A 21,860-nucleotide genomic window follows, 5' to 3' on the forward strand; every position below is an offset into this window, starting at 1 on the left:
CTGTCTCCCTGTATCTGTTTCATGGTGCTGCCTTTCTGCCCTGAAGTACTGTTATGTGGGCACACCCCCTCTGCCGTCCCCTGGCAAGCTCCTGGCCCACAGGGACTTCTCTCTCTCTGTATATGTCTGTGCGATTTCTCTCCTCATAACTCTTTCCTTCAGCACTTAGCACGGTACTTGGCACACACAGGGTTCTCTGTAGGTGCAATTTGAATTGAATTGAAGTATGTTTTCTAAAAGTCCACAAAGGGAGATCCATTAGAAGGATCAAAAATAATCCCCCCACAAAAAACTCTCTGAAGGAAGCAGCTATGCCCCTTGGTCCACCCTCTCCTTGGCCTTGCAGTGCTAGCCTGGTGCTGGAATTCTAGCTGCTTTGTGAGCTAATACTTTCAAGGTTCAGAAGAAAGTGTTGTGGAAAATGTTCTCTCATTTTCCTCCTGTGAATGAGGAAAATATCAAAAAGACCTTCTGCCCCCTTACATACCTGCAATTATTCAGACAACACTTAAAGAAAAAAATTATATTTTAATATACCAAACTAGTGTAGAGGGGGGTAGCTGTGGTTTGAGTTTTTCTTTAGCTGATCAAGTCTGCTTTTCTGGAGCTTTCAGACCCACACACTTATGCCACCAGTCCCAAGTCTCTAATTATGCTCCCCACCACTGGAAATGAAAGATAAATGGCATAGATATAAACTTACATTTGTCAGAATTGATTTCCTGTTTTAATTGAGGGGTATAATACATCAGTCTTTCCCAGCAACAGAAACATGTGTGCGCTGATTATATCTATCAGTCTTTCTTGGATTAGGGTAAGTTTAAAAAGGAATGAAACAGTGACAGAAATACACTCCCCATTGGTATCTTTTCACTTCCCTTAAATAGATGCAGGTTTTTTTTTTTTTTTTCAGTGTAATTACAAGCTAAAAATATCAATAACGTGAAGTACAATTTATGCTGTGACTGCCCTTTAAAAGTAAGCCCTTCCTTGTCTAATTCAGGTTGAGAATTTCTGCCTCTGGGTTCTTTTTTTTTTTTTTTTTTAATTCATTCAGCCTCACATCTTTTGGTGAGGTTTTCACTTTCTCTGCTGCTTGGAAAGCGGTCGGGAAACTCATTTTTAAAATATGAGGCAAAGGTCCCCAAACTGCTTGTGGAAAGTACCTCCTGGCTGTTGACAATCAACAGTGGTGAAAATGAACCCACAAGACTGAACATTTGCAGGCCACAGAACAGACACACAGAGTGGTAAGCAGTGTGAGCTTATCTCTCTTACAGCCTCACAAACCCTCCTCAATGCCATGCCCAGATCTTCAGAGTCAAGCATAAGTCAGAAAAGTCCATGTCTACAATCAGCCAAAGGCACCAATAGCTTTTATATGGTCCTCAAAGACATATAAACACACATGATCAATTAACCCCCTAACAAACTGGTCAATTAAATGTAAGCAAAATTTTAAACAGTATAATTTTCCCTGATACCCCAATTATCATTGAGGGAAGAGGGACCTACAAATGAGAGAAACGAGGAAGGGGAACTTATTTTTCCAGGCCCATGATTTAGTGACCCTGAACTTGAGGCTCCACTTTTTAATCCTCCGCAAAATGCCACACAAGACAACATTGATCAATTTCATTAGAAAACATCCCAGGAAGAGAAGAGCTGGGTGGGGGAAAAGGTTATGGAAGGCCACCAATATGCTGGCAGTGGCATGAAGTTGTCTCTGAGTTTGCGAGAGGCTTGCATTAGTAAGGGGGATGCCTGTCCTCTGTCTGGCCACAATAACCTCCCACCTGTAGAGTGGTGGGGTTGTAGATGTTGTCACAACTGAGAGAGCTTTAGGACAAGAGTTACTTTAAAGACCGATTGAATATCTCAGAGATATAATGCCAAATATTATATGTTGAGGCCAGGATCCCGCCTCTTTCTAAGATGCATACTTTGTGGCAGAGTCTACTTTTTTGCAAACAGAGTCACATAAAGTTACCATGGAGAGGCCCCAGAGAAGTCTTGAAACAGAGGCCTGGCTGGCTGACTGCATGGGTTACCTGATATTCACTCTTGAATTGGAGCGAGTAGGGAAATATGCTCCTTAAGGTCTCACTAAATCCTGAGAGTCTACAGCTCTGAGAGAGAAGAATTTGTGGCCCAGATGGCAGGCAGTACTAACAGATTCCAAGAGGACTGGCAAGCTGAGGGAGGGAGTGGGGTGCCTACTTGTGGAAGTCCTCAATGCAGTGAATGAGTCCACCAGCATCCACGGTGAACGGGATGCCATCTAGGCTGCGGTGGCACATCACACAGGTGAAGCAGTGAGGATGATAGGCCTTCCCGGTGGCACGGAGAATCCTCTCCATGATGGGCTTGGAACACACGTTGCACTGCTCCAGAGTATTCTGAGGAGGGAAAGAAATGGTGACATTAGGCTGGGACTGGAAGAGCTCTGTATGAGTGTTTTTAAAAAATGCATTAACTCACTTGCTTATCATTATACTCTGAAGAAGGCAGAGTACATCTTTATTACAGAGAGAAGAAAACAGTTAGATGCATCAGTGGCTTTTCTAAGGTTACCCAGGTAATGGGCAGCAGACCCACATTTAGAACACAGGCTTTCTGACTTCTACCTTATTCCTTTCCACTATGGCAAGGGTGATAGCAAACTTTTCTGTGAACTACATATTTCTGGTTTTGTCATAACAACACAATTTTGTAGCTCAAAGGCACCAGAGACAGCACCTAAACAAGTGAGCATGGTTGTGTTCTAATAAAACTTTATTTACAAAAACAGATGGTGGGCTAGATGTGGCCCATGGTTGTAGCTGGATCATTGAACTACAACACATGGGTTCTCCACTTGCAAAATGCTTTACTGTTACTTCTAAAACTTGGTTCATTATCAAAGACTGGGGAGGAGCATCAGGGCCCCTAACTTTTTAGTGTGGTCTGTTGATGAATGAGAATGCACACTGGCTACAAAACCCAAATTAGCACTCACAATAATCAATGAAGCTTCCAGGCAAATACCACCTCCAAGTTTAGGGTTCATGAACTCTTGTTAGAAATGTTGAAAGTAGTGGGTGGGAATTAACACATTCAATTAATCTAGGTTTAAAAATATACTGAGCTTTAAAAATACACACCACCCTTAAAAGATCCCATTTAGTGAGTCAGCACTCAGAAGATCAACTGTAAATTTTCCATCTTCCCCTAGAATCCCCACGCTTCCGTTAAATAATCATTTCACATGTAGTGTGAAATTATTCTAATGGAACTATCTGGACTGAATCAATGGAATCTGGAATACACTGAGGGTGTGAATCCCATTGGAAATGTGCCAACCTGGATGGGATGTGGAAATTGAGGAACTGACCCTCTTACCATGAGAATATTTAAATGACTGTGAGGCAAGACATGACTGTTATGAAGATAACTAGTGTTCTGATAACAGACCTATGGCAATGACCTCTGAACTGTCTTCCTTTGCCTTCAAAATGATTCCCAACTTCTTTTCTGAAACATCATAGTAACCAAGCACTTTTCCTGAAAACAAAAAGTTAATGGCTCCATAATGTACAAGGAGCTGGTTCCTTACATGGTGTTCAAGCTTTCTTTCCAGACCCAGCTTCTCATAACATCCCAGATGACTCACTATTGTTTAAACCTATGAGGAACTTCCACACTTTTCCATGCTGGCTAAAGTCTAGATGAATTGGAATTTGCCATTTTGACCTTTCAAGTTACAGGCCAGAGGCTTTCCTCCAAAGGACCCACTTGGAATAAATTTCTTCTTTCTCTTCCTTTCCTGCATACCTTATCCATTTTGTTTCAGTATTTATTGTATGAGCTTTTAAAAATGTTATTCGTGCACATGTCTACATCCTCTATTAGACTGTACTTTCATTAAGGAAAGGGACTATGTTTTAAAAATATTTATCTGTCCCATATTGCACATGGACTCGAACTGCCTGGAATTAAGATAAGCCAGGATGAACACGTGCAGAAAGAATGAATGAGGAATATTGTTTCATTCTACCCTGGCAGCACAATGCTGCCCTAACTCTCCCAACTCTGGGATCTATCCCAAGATGAATTGGTAAATCCATCATCATCCTCCCTTCAGAGCTGCGGTTGTGTGAGCTTCTGAAATTGCCTAGTATGCCTCTGGTCACAGTCTAAACTCATGGAAACTATTAACCTATTTTTTTCCCCATTTTGAAGTGGTGAAATTAAAATAGCAGAAGAGCATAGGATGAGAATCTGGAGCTGATGATGGTCTGGAGAAGGAGGTTCTGCTTCTTTTCTACCCTGGAGATCTGAGTTAATGTGGCTGGAAATTGTCTTCCCAGGGCTTGTGTTTTGCTTCTCTGTGGGTTTTAACTTTTTCTTTTTTAATCTAGCTCTATAATGGAGTTGAACAAACCAGAAAATGCTTGACCAGAGAATGTTTTTGTTTGCATTGAGGCTTGGCTGCAAGATTCAGCTCATTTACTCAAAACCAGTGGCAATATATAAGGTTTAGTGGGTTTCTAAGGAAAAACTTTATGGTGTATGGAAGCTCTGCTCAAAGGGCAGGTAAAGTGAACATTTCTGCTACAAAGCAAAATAAGTCTACAATATGCCTAAAATTTGCCTATTGCAGAAAATGAAAGTTCTAGGAAAGCAGTAGTCTTAGTAGCAGATTGGGCTCATAAATAATGGAGGAGGACACACTAACCTTCATTATCCACCTTCTTTACTCTGTTTCTCTTTTTTGGTCTCCAGCTGCCCACTAGTACCCTTAGGCAACTTTTCTAAGAGAAAAGGTAGACTCTTCTCACAGTGTCAGGAAGGAAGGTGCCAGGAGTTTTCCTAGGCCAGGCTGCCATCTCACAGGTGAGCAAACACACCTGTAGAGCTGATCGGCTAGACCTGAGTGAGTCATGGAGCTCATGAGCTGTAGGTGGGAGTGGTACCCTAATTTTCTGACTTCCAATAATTCAGAGGGTCTGACAAATTCATGAGGCACCACAGAGGAAGAGAGTTGGTATATGAAAAATATAAATTGTCCTGATTTTGTCAACAGGCATTGTATGATCTCTTGGGTATTAAATTTTTTTTCTTAGATCTTAGTTTTCTCAATGGTAAAATGATAATCAATTCCAACTCTGCAATTTTATTACTATTATTTATCAATATTAACAACACAGGAAAAGTAAATGTTTCTGTTACTAGGGATGGACTAGAAACAACTGTATAATTCCTTAATAGAGGTTTTGCAGGGCATGTCATCTGTTAGAAACCTGGGTTATATTACCTTTACAATACCTTCCCACTGGTAATTTCAGAAATTGATAATAATAGAATTTCTAGCACCACAAAAGAAATTTTGTATCTACATGGTTGTTTTCTAGACAGACAAAAAGATAAACTCTTCTTATAAACTTTTCTGAAGTAGATTAAAGTGAAATTGTTAATACAAATAGCTTTGAAGAAAACGGAAAAACTTTAATAGAACAATTAGAAGGATGTTTCTTAAGTATGCCTATTCAAATCACATCTTGTATGTGGAACAGGGTGCCATGTTTGATAGATGGGGAGCTAGGATGGATCTGCCACTCCAGCTTAATGACCTTCAAAATCAGCAGAGTACTTTGTGACTTGGACCTGCATGCACCTCCATTGCTCCTCTCCCTCATGAACCCCACCTTCCTTCCAGCTGCCACATTGAGTCGTTTGGCACATTTTTAATAAATAAAATTCTTTATAAGCTAAGACTAGCTCATTCCCTTTGGCTAGGGAATGTCTTCTCATTCCTCAAACATGAAGCTCAAATGTTACCTCTAATAAAAAAATCTTTTCTGATTCACTTTCTGTTATATTACAAGTAAAACAAGTCACTTTCTGCAATTACGATTGATTCTATGGTGCTTCTCCTATGACACCTCCATAACCAAATGGTGATTCTCTCCCCCCATGAAACCACATTCTGAAGTTGTGTTTCCTAGGAAATAGATTCTAAAAGAGATTTGCACACAGAAGTTATTGAGGAGTGTCCTTGTAATCAATATCTGTGAGAAAGTACAGAAGTACCTGGGTGGAGAAGAAAGAACTTGACAGCTGGGATTGCCCTGAAGAAATGTCCTTCAATGGAGCTAGAGGGTAGGGCCTTTATATTCCTGCATCTACTAATTAGAGCATACAGGCTATTCCCAACAAGGAAGTGTGATGTTGGGTAATGTGGTTCCCTTCAGTTGGGGATAATTATCATCGAGAGACCCAGCTATGAATGAACACCTGTCAATGCTGCCAGCAGCTGAGAGCATGAGAATTTTGGTTGTAAAGAAGCATCTGGGTAGCACACTACATCATCCATAACAGTAACCATCCTTGTCCAGAGCCTACAAAGTCCATGGCACACAGGAAGGAAATGGTAATCAGCTGTGTGAGGCCTTATTACCTAAGTTGAATAAAGAATTTATATTTTGTTCTTTTTGCAATAGGTAATGTTTGGAATTTTTTTTAATAGAAAATATTTTAGGCAGTTACTCCAGTGAAGGTAAGGTTAAAGTGAAATGATTTAAGAGTAACAGAGAAGAAGCAAGAAATGAGTTGCTAAAAGGCAAAACTTATAAACTTTTCTGAAATGATGGCAATGCAATTGTTAATTAAAAAAATTGAAGGAAAAAAAAAGAAGATCACATACAAACCTTGTACACAAAACTCCCAAATGCAACCGCTTTTAAATTAGAGATACAATCTGGTTGTAGCTTTTCTATCCTTGGATATTGTATAAATAACTTCCCTAATTCACAGGCAGAAGAAGTGAAAGAATCATATGAATATAAATGAAGCATATAGGCAACATAAACATTAACTACTAGCAAGATGATAAAGAAAATAGGACTATTACTATAATTTATATATTACATAAGCATATATATATATATCCAATATTGAATATTTTCAATCAGGAAACATAGTATCTGAAGATTCAAAAGACTATAAATTAATTATTGCCATTTAGATATGCTAAATTTTTATTTTATAAAACTAAAAGTTTATCTTATATTCAGGGTTTTTTTTTTTTTTTGGTGAAAAAGCAATATTGTGAAATAGGATCTTGGGATAATAAGGGGTAACATCTCAGATAAAGTTTAGGTTTTTGGATAAAAAGAAAGAGAAAAAAAAGAGGGAGAGTTTGAAAATATTAGATCTTGAAGAGTCCTTTAAGATTGTTCTAGTCCAGGAATTTTCAACTCTCTTCATGATTTCTTCTTAATCTTTTGCTTAGAGAAACAGTTTATCAAGGAAGCACATCTAAAGGAGATGAAACTCACTTCTGGCTGAAGAGTGCGAAAGGATGCAGCCTGAAGGATTTACATGGCACAGTTTGAAAACCATGATTCTCGTCTCACTACCAGACTCAGAAAATAAGACAAAGATACCAAATACACCTGGTGTAGATTGGGAGTTAGAACACATGTCTCCTAATTCTCTGTCCAGTGACGAATACTACTGTTAGATCACACTATATCTATTCTATATTTCAGTAGACACATCCCACATTGCAAATAGAAGGCACTCTGGCATACCACTTGCAAGTTACATACAAAGTAAAGACAGAAGGTAATACAAGGTCTTGAGTTTGTCTCCCGAATGCCTACAGTATGAGATAGAAAACTCATTATGTGATCCCCAGCATCTTCAATAGTGTGCTGCATAAAATTGATGCTCCCTATATTTTGGTTAAATCATGAAGTAATAAACTCTGGATGAGTACTTTACATACAATATAATTATTCTGAGTAACCATAAAAAAACAAATTTCCAGCTGGCAAGCTAAGATACAGTATGATTCAAGTGGTTTCCAGGGGTAGCATATTTAGAAGGGTTAGAAGGGGCCAGAGGTCTCCAGAACTCCTATGTGGATGCCTTTGATCAGGAAAAGCTTCATTCATTTACTCCTGTGTGCTGAATGAATACCATCATTTTCCACATGAACCAGGAGGTGCAAAAAAACCTGGGAAGTGCATATCAAGTGCCAGTATTCCCAATAGACTGGCAGTGTGGTTTAATACAGAAAGAATAGGGCTATGACTCAGCAACTTTCTCTTGATGTGCTAGTATAATTACTTACACTCTGATAATTATATTACCTCACTTAATTATGGAATATAAATTTATTCTGTATTTTTTTCTGAACATCAAGAAGACCTCTCAAATGATGGCAGTACTTTTGGGTTTCCATTGCAGATGAAGACATCATTTTATCTCAGTGTTTCTCCTAGTGAGCCTAGAGTACAACACCCTCCATACTTCTATTTCCCTGTGAAGTGTGTATTTCTTGTAACAACATTTTCTGCTCTTTGGAAATGATCTCCACCTATATCTATATCTTAATCAAAATCTATATTGGTATGGTATCTGTGTCTAATACGTGTTTCAAAACAGAATGAAAAAACAGCAAATTTAACATCATCCCATCTCTATGACTGATTTTCTAAGTTTACTAGTTAGAAAAATGTAAAAAAAAAAAAATTCAAATCCTTAATAGGAAAGTTATTTTGACATTATGATATCCCCTTCCTCACAAAAATAATGATAGCTATGAAACACCTGAAAATTCAGGAAAAGAATTTCAATTTTCTTTTTTTCTTTCTTTCCATCCTTTCTTCATTTCTTAATACTTTTCTTTTGGAGCATAACTTTTTTGCATTCAATGCCTAAAATTCTTTTGACAGACTTTTCATATGATTCTCTGGGAGCAGAGCTAATTGATTCCCCACTTATTCTAACATTGCAGAAAACCAGGAGAATGGAGCAAAGTGTTCAAGATCCTGGTAGGTACAGAGAAAGAGAAGACAAACACACCATGCCTGATCTTAGAGGTTTCTGAAGTAATGGGAGAGGAAGACACATCTATAAATAACTGATTCCAGGTAAAGGGCCTAATAAATGGCTATTATATAGGCATGTGTTATGTGTGATGGTAACCCATAGAAGAGAGCATGACTTAAGAATGGTGAAGCAGCCGGCAGTGTGGTGGTGGTTTATGACTCTAGGAATCTTTCTAGGTGAGATTGAGTGGGCGCTTGAAACAAACTTATTTTAACATTCTTTGGAATTAACGTGGCTATCACAAGAGCCTTTATTATCTAACCTTCCTCCAGCAAAGTCATAGCTAATCCTGCACTGAAACTAAATTCCTTTCACAGGTAGGACATTGTAACAAAATCTGTGTATTGGCAGCATTGGTAAAGGGGAACTCAACACTGCCAGACATGAACATCTGTGTCAAACTAGCACTGACAAGATGAAGGTAGAAGTATTAACACAGACTTCAGGAAAAAAATACACATAATTATGTGACTACATAAACTAGCTTTAAAAATAAGAAATATGCCCTAAAATCATAAAGGGGGTGGGATGGGACAAAGGATAGGACAAAAAGATTAGAACAATTAGGCCATTTTATTCAATTTTGCCATGAGCCACAAATCACATTCTTCACAAAGTAAATTATGCCTGTTGTTTTCTTAAACCCTAAGGATGGGATTGCAATCTGAACTTCAGTAATTCAGAAAAAAAGTCTCAAATGAAGGACATTAGTTTATCTATTCTTAAAGTTTAAAGAGTGACATTTTACCTTAAAATGTATACGCCAGGTGGTAGGCTAAGTCTTCCAAAGCACTTTTTTTTTAATGTCTCATAATCCTTGAAAAATGAAGGGAGGTGAGACTTGATGATTATGCACCAGACCTTCATGCCAGGGGCAAATTAAAAGATCACAGAATTCCATTGAGACTATTGTGAGAGGAAAAAAAGAAAAAAAGAAAGAATAGAATTCCTTTCCTTTCAAGCCAAGTCGAGTCAGAGAAATGCCTTTACAACATCTTCCAGGTATAATCTTGTTAGGGCTTATTCACTTGAGAATACAGCACAAGATCTATCATAAACAATAAGTGAACTAATGATGAATTCAGGAGATCTGGGTTTGAAAGTCTTGACTTTCTGGACTTCAGTTTTCTCATCTCCTCACTAAGATAGGAAATATCTACATCACAGTGTTGTAAGAATTAAATGAGATCACATATATGGAAGCAAGTTCCCAGTGCTTGGCTATATAATGTTATTTTTTATGTAATTCTCCTTACAAATTCTAAGTGGCTAGAAAATGTATTTAGTTAACTTGGCATTTTTTTGACATTGAATGGTATTAGGATATCTAAGCATATTCCTCCATCTTTTTCCTTTATGATTAATTTTCTTTTGTTTTATCTCTCCCTCTGCTTTAAAACATAGATTGAGGAATTTTGTATGTGATGCTCTGGGATGACTAGACAATGTAGCAACAAATGGGCTTCTCTCCAAAGACACTTTCGGAAAAGCTATTCCATGTAAACATTATTATACCCCAAAATCATAAATTTCTTCAGAAAAATAACTTATAATCCTTTATATATGCAAAACAAAAAATGACTGGATAGAGTCAAAGTTTACTAATTGTACCCAAACAGGACCTCAGTCTCCACATCAATCTGCTGTATGTGTAGAATGGCAGAATTTTTACCCTGGTATATGCCACATATCTATAATCATGGTCAGGATTTGAACCTATGTCTTCTAAGTCTAAAAACGAGTGTTTTTTGTTTGTTTTTGCTTCTACTGTCATTAAAATAATGTTTTCCCCCATTTCCATATAATGCAAAACACTAAATGCAGTTATTAATCTTTAGTTTGTTGGAGTTCTACAGCTTTTCATAATACTAAGTTGACTGAGCTTGAAAAAATGGCTTAAATCATCTTTTACAGTTCTCAACCTTTATACTAGGACATTGATTTCAGGGAAGTGAATTTGCCCAATGAATCCAAATTTAGTAAAAATTTAAGCCCAGGACTGGGAAGTCACAGTTTATCCAGTACTCTTTTCCCAACCTCGTGACTGGATTCTTTTTGTAGAACCAAAGCTTCTCTTTGATATCTGGCCTCTGCTAGCAACAAGAATATGAGAAAGTTAACATAATTATTTATATCACTAATGAAAAATCATAAGGTTGAGTATACTGCATCACGTAGACTTTTGATACCATCAAAATAAGATTCTTGAGCACTGAAAATATGCAGGCCCTCTGGGCAAAACTGAGAGGAGTTAATCCTAACCTCAAACTGCACTGGATGATGTCTCGGGTTTAGCTCTCATAATTCTTTCTATTGAAAATCTGTAAATAGAAGTTGTTAATAGGCACCCAGACCAGTTCCACTGATGCAGTCACTTTCCAGAGAAACTGAAATTTCAAAGCCCCTTAAAGTCATGACTATGTGAGTACCAGTGTTCTCATCTATAGAACCGGATACTGAGCCTTCTCTACCTCCCAGACTAAGAGTTACGTATGATAAGAAATAGGAGAAACATTCTTTAAGAATGCAAAGAGACATAAACATTGTTAAAAAGCTTCTTTCTCTGGTAAGAATGCACTGTTGGAAGAAAATGAGGGCTCTCTTGGATCACCAGCCTTGGGAATAATCAACTGAACCTATTTTCTAATACTTTCAGTACTGGAAAGAAGCAATTATCAGACACACATGTAGGTACACATAATCCTTCTCCTATTGAGTTTGGGAAATGATAGATTTTTAATTTTTATTTTGTCATTTTGTTTTCAACAATTTTTTTTCTTGTTATATTATTCTTGGTTTATAAACCTGTATCACTTAATAAGTGATGGGCAATTATATAGGACACATTTAGAGTGCATACAGGGCTCAGAATGTGTCACAGAATGTGCAGTTTCTGGTAGATGCACTTGGCAGAGTCCTTTTTCTTTTAAATCCCAGTCCTTTTTAAATTTAACTCATATCTTGCCTGTGCCTATGAAATACCATCCTGACAGCCCTCAGTCAAGTCATCTTAAGTTTAGAGTAGGCAGGAGGCCTTGATGGGAGAGAGACGTACCTTTGGATCACAGTGCTGCCCAACACTATTTGAAACTAACATTGTTGAAATAGATGCTTATGGAGACCCTGCATGGTTACATGACAAAAAGAAATGAACCAGAAGCTAGAGGCGGTACTCTAGCCTTTCCAAGGCCAGCCACCAGCGTGAGGCCATGCACAGCACTCCCCTCTGGGCCTAGGTTCCTTGCCTATAAAAGAAGGAACTGAAGTGAATAGACCTCTTCCTCTCTTGAAACTGAAGACTGAACAAAAGCCTCAATGGCACAGCATTCTTTGTCTTGTTCACAACTTCATCCCCAGTTCCCAGAACAATGCCTGCCATATAGAAGGATCTCCATAAATACTTTATTAAGTAAATGAATGGATGATCATTTGGGAATCCTCCAAAGATTCATCTGACCTATTGGGCTTATTCCCACTTATTCCCATAGAAAAACCCTACATTTCGTCACCATCTTCAGCCTTCTATCATTGCCCTATTTAAGAGTCTCCTCTTTTGAGCCAGACTCGATCTCCTTACCCTGTTTGTTGCTCAGAGTCCTTATCACTATGTATTATCACTTCATAGCACTTAGCTGCTGCCTTGATTCTGTTTATCTCTCAAGACACCACCCCATTGAATGCCTTTGGAGCAGCACTCAGACAGAATAGGCACTCAATAAGTATTTTTGCAGGAAAAAGCAAACAAAAAAACAAATGGCATGAAATAAACTAACACAAAAGGTGTATTCCAATTCTAGGGTTCTTTGACTTCACCTCAGCATTAGTATATTTTTCAAAAAAAATTGGTGCTACAAATTTTCTTACGAATATGTGATGTGAGATCTCTCACCACACAGCAAGCAGGATAATGCTCCTTTTACTTTTAGCATTTGTCTACCGTGTATACCAGACGTATCCAGGAGAAAATTGAAAAGCTGAGCTTAAGTGATGGTGTTTTCAGCTATGTGTATACATAGTAATGACTGCCTGCCTGCACATTTCGGATCAGAATTAAACCATTATGAATCATCCATTAGATTCAAGATCTGCAAGCAGAGACTAGAAATGTTCCCAATACCATTCCGCTCACGTGTCAGTTCTCTTCAGAGTTGTCTGAAACTCAGCCCTGCCAAGATGTTTATTTTCTACCTGGTTTATGAATTGCAATTACTTCCTAAATTATAGCAAGCCACAAGTGGTATGAGCCAAACGACGAGGGTCACAGAAGGTTTCTCCTTGTACTCCTGGGCATGACAGAAGAATCAAACTTGATCTTCTTTCAGAAGAAAGGGAGAAGTTTAAGCCTGTAACTCCTGGGAGTGGCAAAGAGAAGAGCCAGAGGGCCATGAGCTAACTTCAATTCTCTAGAGATCAGTTGAACAGATTTGGCAATCATTTGGCTTCTGTTGAAAACAAGGCCTTCTAATTATACTTCTGCCAATGGAAGACAAAAGACAGTACCGCAGCTCAGAAAGGTCATGATGACATGCTAACATCATGGCTGTGGCCTTGTAGTATCCTTCTGAGTAGGGCGCTATAGATGCGTTTGTCATATACTCACCCTGGAGCCCATTTATGAGAAAGGAATCTCATGAAGAGCTCCAAAGGGATCTGGAGAAGTGGTTTGCTTCTTCCCTTAAGTTGAATCTTGGTTGCAATATTTTTTGACACTAGAATTAAAGTAGCTCCATGTTTTGGTTCCTCTTTCCACACCCCACTGCCACCGCACCAAGGGTGGTTTAGATGAACTAGGTGTGGAAGGTACAGACAACGGGTATGAGCTTTTCTATTCTCTAACTGCTGCGAACAAAGGAGACAGAAAATACAGCTGTTTGCGCCTTGCTGCTGCAGAAATGTGGTGGACTAACTCAGTGTCTCTGGAATGCAAATTTTCTTTCACAGTTTAGCAGTCTTTTTTGGATTTCAGCACAGTGAACTAACACTTTCCTGGATTCCAAGACCTCCAGAGAACCAGATGGATGAGAGGAATTGGGAAAAAGAACCCACACTGCTTGAAAAAGGTATGAATTTCTCACTCTGCATTCAGCCAAAAAGCTCTGAAAATTAGAAGAGTGAAATCACTTTTGGTTTGTTCAAATGCATGCCATGCTAGAGTTGTTTGTGGTGGGAAAAAAAAAAAAAAAAAAAAAAAAACGAACGTGATTCGATGATTTGGAGTCTGTGTTCAGTTTAAGCTAGGAAGAAAACTTTCACAGAGATGATATGTTTACTATCAAAGGCAGGAAAGGATGTGGATGGCAGAGATTACTCAAGAGGATCATTCTATTGCCTGTGCTCTAAACTCAGTGACTGTCTCCTAATATCAGATGTTTTAGCTTGACATTCACGGCCCTTCAGGATATCCTCTCCCCTTCCCTTTCCAGGCACCTCTCACCATCCCATGCTCAACTCAATCTTCGTTGCTGTGGATCCAAGCTTTGTGACACTCTGTGCTCCTTTTCTTGGAAGACTTTCCATCCACTCTTTGCTACTTGAATACTTTTGTTCTTGATAAATTAAATGGTTCAACTTTTAGGGCCCAGTGTTTGTGAAAATTACCTCCTTTATTAATCATTGTCCCACTGTGTTCTTCCACAGCACTATTCAGGCCATCTTTATGGCAGGGACCTGCACAGAGTGATAATTACTTATATGCTATGACATACTGCAAAGTCCAAAGATGACCACACTGAAATGTATCCTTGGTCCACTAAATAAGGGCTAAAAGCAGTCCACCAGCAACAGCTGGGGTCCTAAGATCGCTGCCTGACCAATGAGATGCTGTCAGTGATGTTCTGCAACTCACAAAACGTATGGTTTTCTCCTGAAAAACGTAACTTTGGAGCCCCGAGTTGCCATGTGAGTATTTGGGCTATTCCCAAGCTGTCATGTTGCACAGACCACATGCAGATAGGGGAAAATGCCTGAAAAGCCCCACTTGCTCCACACCAGCTATATAAGTACTTCTGGCCATGTATGGTTGAACAAGCCTTTGAGAGACCTCTGTCCAGAAAGGTCATGAGAGACCTCAAGCTGGAGTTGCCTAGTTGGGATGCTATCACATTCCTGAAATGTGAAAGATAATAAATGATGATTGTTCCTTTCAGCCACTAAGTTTTAAAGTGATTTGTTATATGGCCATAGTAATAAAAACATAGATACATCTTCATGGTAGAAGTTGTCTATTGAATAAATGTTTGAATGGATGCTTGAATGACTATTAAAGTTTGAACACAGTCACATGAAATTAAAGCAACTTCATGAAACTAGTTAGGTATACTCAAAATTCTAGGACATATTGACCAACAATATGACTAAATCGTAGAGGAAAGACTCAAAAGAGAGCTTCCTCCTTCATTGGGGGCGAGGGGATGGGGGCGGGCAGTGATGCTTTCAAATAGTGCAAAGTATTGTTTATTCTTAGTAATAACATGAGAATTCAATGGTACAGAATATATGTATATAAATTTTCTTTAGGAGTATCCACCACTATTATTCCCATCCATAGATGCAATGTGACAACAGCTTCTTTTGGTGTGGTTGGCAATAAGGGCAAATTATTTCTTTAATTGTATAGTCAAAGAAATTACGAAGGAGCTAGAGTGTCACACAGAATCACAGAGAAATGTCACTGTGCGTAGGATCTTAGGTGTTATCTGTCACAGTTATCTGATCCATAAATTCTCTTGAATATCCTTAGCCACTCAGTGCTTGTCCAGTTCTTGAGATTGCTTGTAGCAGGCCTGGGGACAGTGTTCTTTCTTGGAAGATGTCAATTCTACTGGTAAACTTAATTGTTAGAGCACTATAACTTGCCCCAGTTTCTGCCCTCTCTCAACAAGTCAGTTGCCTTTTTTTTTTCAACAACCCTAGAGACTGTTTTAGGTTTTTTCTTTACTGGGTAGCCACCTGGACTCTTTCCATTATTCCTTCTGGGATATTTCTGTCCTCTTACCCTGCAACCACTCTCCTCTGTGCATGTTCTAATTTGTCCAGGTGCCCCTCTATATGTGGGGCCCAGGGTAGTGTGTGTCCTTGCACTCTTTCCTATGGGAGTGCAGGATAAGATGCCATTTACTTTTCTGTGGTCCCAGATATTATTGTTTTTATTGATCATGAGATCAAATTGTCTCCTCTAAAAGTCCTTTAAAAAATAAGTAGCTATCAAATTAAACGACCCAAGTATCATGTTCTAATAGTTATTTAGAAAAAAATAAGAACGAGATTTGACTTTTTACCTCTTAGATTATTTTGTTGGATTTGGCTCATGGTTCCATAAAGTTAAACAATGATACTTTACATATTATAATCTCCCTTGTCTTTTACCTCAAACCAGTAAGTTCAGGTGAGATAAACTTTCAGAGCTAGAGTTTTGCCGTTGTTAAAATATGTCTTACATCAGAGTCAGCACCAACTTTCTTTTTCCTAGATTCCATATCAAGTACCATGTACTATTAATTTTGCTCACTAAGTATTGTGATTCCATTCATTACCTTCTCTTTACCATTTGAGTCTATCATCTCTCACTTAAGATGATCACAACCACTCCCCAACTGGTCTTTCAGCCTCTCCATTTCTCCTTACTTCATATTGACCTGCTTTGACACAGCAGCACATTAGATACATGGAAACATCTGCAAGAATCAAACTTTAGTTGAAGAATTAATGACTCCTAGACCTGTTCAGTCAATAGCTCTGGGGTTGGAGTTCAGGCATCTGTAACTTTAAAAAAGTTCTCTGTGTCAGAGCCGCTGAAAACTCAAGATTGGCTGACAGACTATGAATATTGACAAATTTGCTATGGCTATCTGAAAGACAATTTTGTTGAGAAGTTAGACTCCTTTTAATTATCTTCTGGGAAACTTATATTATCTCCTGCTGGAGAAATGAAGAAGGAAACTGATATTTGTAGCACTAGATGCCTATTCAATACTAAGCTTGGCTTAGCTCCTTCATGAAACTACCCCACTTAATTCTTAAAACAGAACCAAGATGACAATATTGCTACTATTTTTAAGACAAACTGAAGCATAGAAAATTTTAAAAGATTGTATGTACCCAGATTCACAAGTTGGTAGGAAGGAATCAAACAAAGGCTTTCCTGACTCCTAGTACCTTGGGATTAACAAAAACAAGAATTTCTTAAACAAAGGGAAAACACAGCACCCATTATGGACATATAAAAGGATTAATTTATACATATTTAAAGTGTTCTTACAGGCTTCTTAATTAAGGGTTGCATGGCTAAGAATTAAAGAGCTATGGTGTAGTCATAAGAACATTGGACTTGGTGTCAGAAAAATGGGATATTAATCCTTGAAACATCACCAGTTTCCTGGAGTATACCTTGATAATTGTTTCCTTTCTTTCTGAGGAACCTCTGAATTGTAGCTAAGGATGCAGCTGCAAGGAGTAATATAAAATCCTCAGCCTTCCTTGCAGATATGTGACTCTGATGAGGACAGAATGAAGTGTCCTCAGAGGCAAGGAGAAGGACCTCCAGCCCTCTGGAATGCAGAAGCAGACATCCAGCTCCGCTCAATGGAAGCCACATGCTGAGCATGGCAGAGGAGCCCAGCAGGAGGCTGGTCCTTGTCCCCTAGTATCCTGGATCACCCACTTCCTTCAGTGAGTAAGAAATGGACACTGTCTTGTTTATGGTCTGTTTTCTGTCACTCCAGTTGACCTAATCCTGACTACCTCACTCACTTTATGATTTGAGTCAGATTATTCTCTGTGCCTTGTTTTTCTTGTGTAACAGTTTGGACAAAGTGGTACCTAAAGATCCATTTCAGATTTCACATTCCCCATGACTGAATGACAATGCTGCAAGGAAAACAGACAAGATCATATATCTTCCCTGTCTAGAACCTACAAACGAATCTCCCTATGTCTACACCAGGAAGCCAGCTCTCTACAGTGTGAACAACTTTTCACAATTTAAGGCTGCTAGATAGCCAGCCATCTTCCCATATATGTATGTTCTAGCCAAATCAGATTACTTGCAGTTCTCTGAACATATCCTATACTTTTTCATCCTGGAAGCTTCTCTTCACATTACTCATCTCATTTGGATCTCTGACTAAGCACTCCAGACACATGTACCCTCTTCTCTGAAACCTTGCAGACACCATTTGCTCTGCATCCACAAAACTTTTGCAGGTACAGTCTTGTGGCTTTCGTTACACTGTGTTTCAGTTTTGTGTACATGCTATCTCCACTGTATTTTAAGCTCTTTGGGATGGGAAGAAAATTTACTCCCTCTTCTGAATCTCCTATTATCTCCTATAACACAGTATCTGGCATGAACAGTAGGCATTCAATAAGTGTTCCTTGACTAAGGAGTGACGAAAAGAAACCACAGATGGGTGAGGCTGGACTTCATGGAGGAAAGTAGGTTTAGAAGACAAAGGAATTGTCTGGAAGTTAGGGGCAGTAATTATAGCCATTTTTCTTATCTGAACCAAACAAGCAACAATAATAAGTACTTTGTAGTCAGGTAGCATCCCTCTCAGGTGAGCTCTCAGTCCATCATAGATATCATCTCCTTCACCTTGTATGTGAATCAGCTTATTGCAAGGTCAGAGTCCGCCTTTGATAGAAGCAACAGACTCAAGAGTTCCCAATTCTCTTGTTAGTGCCCCAAGTTCCAGAGCACACTGTCTGTGAATAGTGTTCTCCTTGTCAAGGGCACAAGGTGTATACACTGGAGAAGAATTGTGAAATAAATTGGCTGCAAAGCCTGTTTTGTAATGCTTCTCACACAGTCAGGTTTGATCAAGGAGAGCAAATCACAGATATTAAACAGTATCTGATGAGGGGCCCATTCTAAATTTCTAGACAAATGTCCCTTGCATGTGAAAATTTACTGTTTTTTGTTTGTTTGTTTTGGTAACTCAGTAATCCTCCTTCATGTCCACTGACTTTTTAATCTCTTTCAAGCTGTTTCACTGGCTTCTACTGACAGGGCAATGGCTACCCTATGATTTCCAGATTCTGGGCTGACTGGACCTCGACTGCTGCATAATGAGACATTTCCCCATTCAGAGGTTCTTTCTCCCAATGCAGTACAGAGTGTCATCACTTAATAGACATTCTTAGTATGCCTATCCTGATTCTTCACTGGAAAATGGTAGGTACCAAGCCTTTAAAATAAAATTTTCTAGATCTAATCACAATTTGATAAAATGTAAGGTAATAGTGAAAAGTCTTAGGACTTGTGAATGTGAAAATGAAGTTCACACTTTATTTCAGAAATGCTTAAGTTCATGTTTGAAGTTTTGCACTTCAGTAAATATTAGCGGAACTAATTTTGATGTTATAATGAGAAGTAGCCAAAATGAAAATGCCTATGTAATTGCATTATTATCTATATTGGGGTCATACCTTCTGTACCATGAAGTTTACATGTATTATCTAATATCTTCAAAACAATCTTAAAACTAAAATGACTACTCCTAATTATAAAGGGGTTAAGTGATATTTTTCAAAGTTGTCCAAATTGGCATGTAGTTGGGTGGATATTAAATAACTAGTCTTTGTCATTTTTAAGTCCATGGTTTTTCCACTCCACTGTACTACAAAGAGATGGACGGTAAAAATGGTAGTACTTTTGAAATTCAATTTTGCTTAGAGTTGGAATTTTGAATTTACCACTATATATGATAAATATGCTAATCTCTAAATTTCCTTGTTATCTAAAATGATAATATTATGGACTTAAGAGAAACTATAAAACATATCCTTTATTGTTGAATTCTCTCCAGTATTTTTTTTTTTTTTTTTTTTTTGCGGTGCTAGGGATTGAACCCAGGGCCTTGTGCTTACGAGGCAAATACGCTACCAACTGAGTTATATCCCCAGGCCTCTCCAGTATTTTTTAAGGCAGGGACAGATACTACTTCTTAAAGTGACACTAAGTTAAAAAAGATTGCAGAAAGCATTTCCCATAGGAGGAAGGATTATGTATTATATACCTCTTTTCTATGAATTGTGAGGAGCAGAGGTATTAAATAAATTGAGTTCTAACATTAAAATAGAATTTGCCAAGTGAATAATATTAGCTAAGGACTAGTTAAAATATAGGTAGGGCAGAACTTTTGACTACCTGGTACCTAAATTCAGATTATGGAACTTCTATCACCAAGTAGAAGGAAATAAAAATTAAGTTGATCATTTAGAATATACCACCAAAGACAACAGTTAAATAAGGGGTGGAGTGAGAAATAATAAATTCATAATGTAGTTCTCAAGTATGATAAAAAGTATGACAAAGTATGCTATCCATGACTAGCTTCATCGATTAAATGTATTCCACAAACTTGTAAAACACACATTTTAAAACCCAACACTTTTTAGGGAAGTCTTTCTTACAGCGTACTCTTCAGACACCATTCTTTCCTTAAGTTCCAAGTCTATATAAGGAAGTGTTGAGGTGGGAGAGGAAGAGGAATCAGAGACATTATATGAAATAATCTGATGCTTTGGGTACTTCGCCACAGAGATACAAAAGACAGGGACTACAGGAGCAGCTGAGGAAGATGAGGCATTTGAAGCCCAGAGGAGCAATTTCCTGAAGAATCACAAGATGTTGAAGTTGAAAAGGCTTGTGGGGGCCATTTGGTTCAACCAGGTAATGGTATTGATGGGAGAAACTGAGACCTGGTGACAAAGTGGCTAGTTACACTACCAAGACAGAGCAGAGCTGCCATATGAATGAGTATGAATCTCTTGATTCTCAGGCCAAGGCTCTTCCTACTTCCACATGAAATTGTGGAGGAATAAATAACTATTAAAAAAGCAAAGGGTCATGCCCGACACTCCAGGGTAAGTCAGGGACCTGGGTGGAAAATAGCCTGAGGTCCTTGTTACCGACAAGTAACAACATTTGAATTTGACCCAAATATTCAGTACTTGTATTCCCATGTTTCTCACTTACATAAATTCATGACAAAATAAAAAGGAGAAGAATGGATAAACTAATTATAGTACATTTGTGTAATGTGGTATATTCATGGAATACTCGACAACAAAAAGAAACAGATGGCTGATACAAAAACAAGGAGGAATGGATGAATCTCAAAGTCTGCACATTGAAAGAAGCCAGATTCAAAATATAAATATGGTATAATTCCACCATTATCTGAATTAAAAGAACTATGGTAAAAGAAGTCAGGAAGTAGTTGCCTATAAGGGTGGCAGGTGGGACTGGACTGGAAAGACTTATAAAGGAACTTTCTGGAATGATATATACAATTGTCCAATCTCATCAAACTGACCATTCATAGTCTAAGTATTTTAGTACATGTAAATTATGCCTTAATTAAAAAGGAGAAAAATGCAAGAATAAAACAAACAATATTTAAAAATCAATTATATAACTCATTTAACATAGATACATGTCTTAGATAGGAAAGGGTTTAAGACTACAGACAAAAAAATGAAAATTTTGGTTTTTTTTTAAAGAAAAAAGAGAGAGATCATTAGAAAGAGTCTGATCTTTTTTCCTTGCCACGTTAAATACTTCCAGTTTTGTTTTTTTGAGGTATTGCAGACTGAATCTGAGGACTCACACATGCTAAGCAAGTGCTTTACCACACTGAGTTACATTCCCAGTCCTCTCCTTTCCTCTTTAAATAACTATTCATAAGTTATTTTTTAATATAATAGAATTGTACCCTTTCAATCAATGCCTTACACTGGATAGTTAAGAAAACAGATTCAGAGGAGGCAGGTTTATTATTGAAAGAGACAGGAGTAGAATATGGCTGTCTAGGTTTTCAGTATGAGATCTTCTCACTGCACCACACCTGTCCCTTGGCTTGGGAGATGCCTTCTACCTAGTCCTTCAGACATCCCACTTCACAAAGCACTGTGACTGAAAATATCAACAGCAGAAAGGTTTAAGTGATGTGGAGTGTTTTTCTAAGGTATCTTTCACG

At 38.2% G+C, this 21,860-nt stretch overlaps 1 protein-coding gene across 20 annotated transcripts in view; it reads right to left on the reverse strand.

The window, feature by feature from the left end:
• Positions 1 to 21,860, reverse strand: part of LPP (LIM domain containing preferred translocation partner in lipoma) — a 655,110-nt gene that overhangs the window by 10,236 nt on the left and 623,014 nt on the right. For all 20 annotated transcript variants that reach the window (XM_079155229.1, XM_079155218.1, XM_079155217.1 and 17 more), the window contains one exon: positions 2,221 to 2,399. In XM_079155229.1, the coding sequence (XP_079011355.1) occupies positions 2,221 to 2,399 (179 nt within the window). The remainder of the gene's footprint in view (positions 1 to 2,220; positions 2,400 to 21,860) is intronic.

The sequence above is a fragment of the Sciurus vulgaris genome (genome assembly GCF_902686455.1).
Source record: "Sciurus vulgaris genome assembly, chromosome: 10".
Taxonomy (NCBI): domain Eukaryota; kingdom Metazoa; phylum Chordata; class Mammalia; order Rodentia; family Sciuridae; genus Sciurus; species Sciurus vulgaris.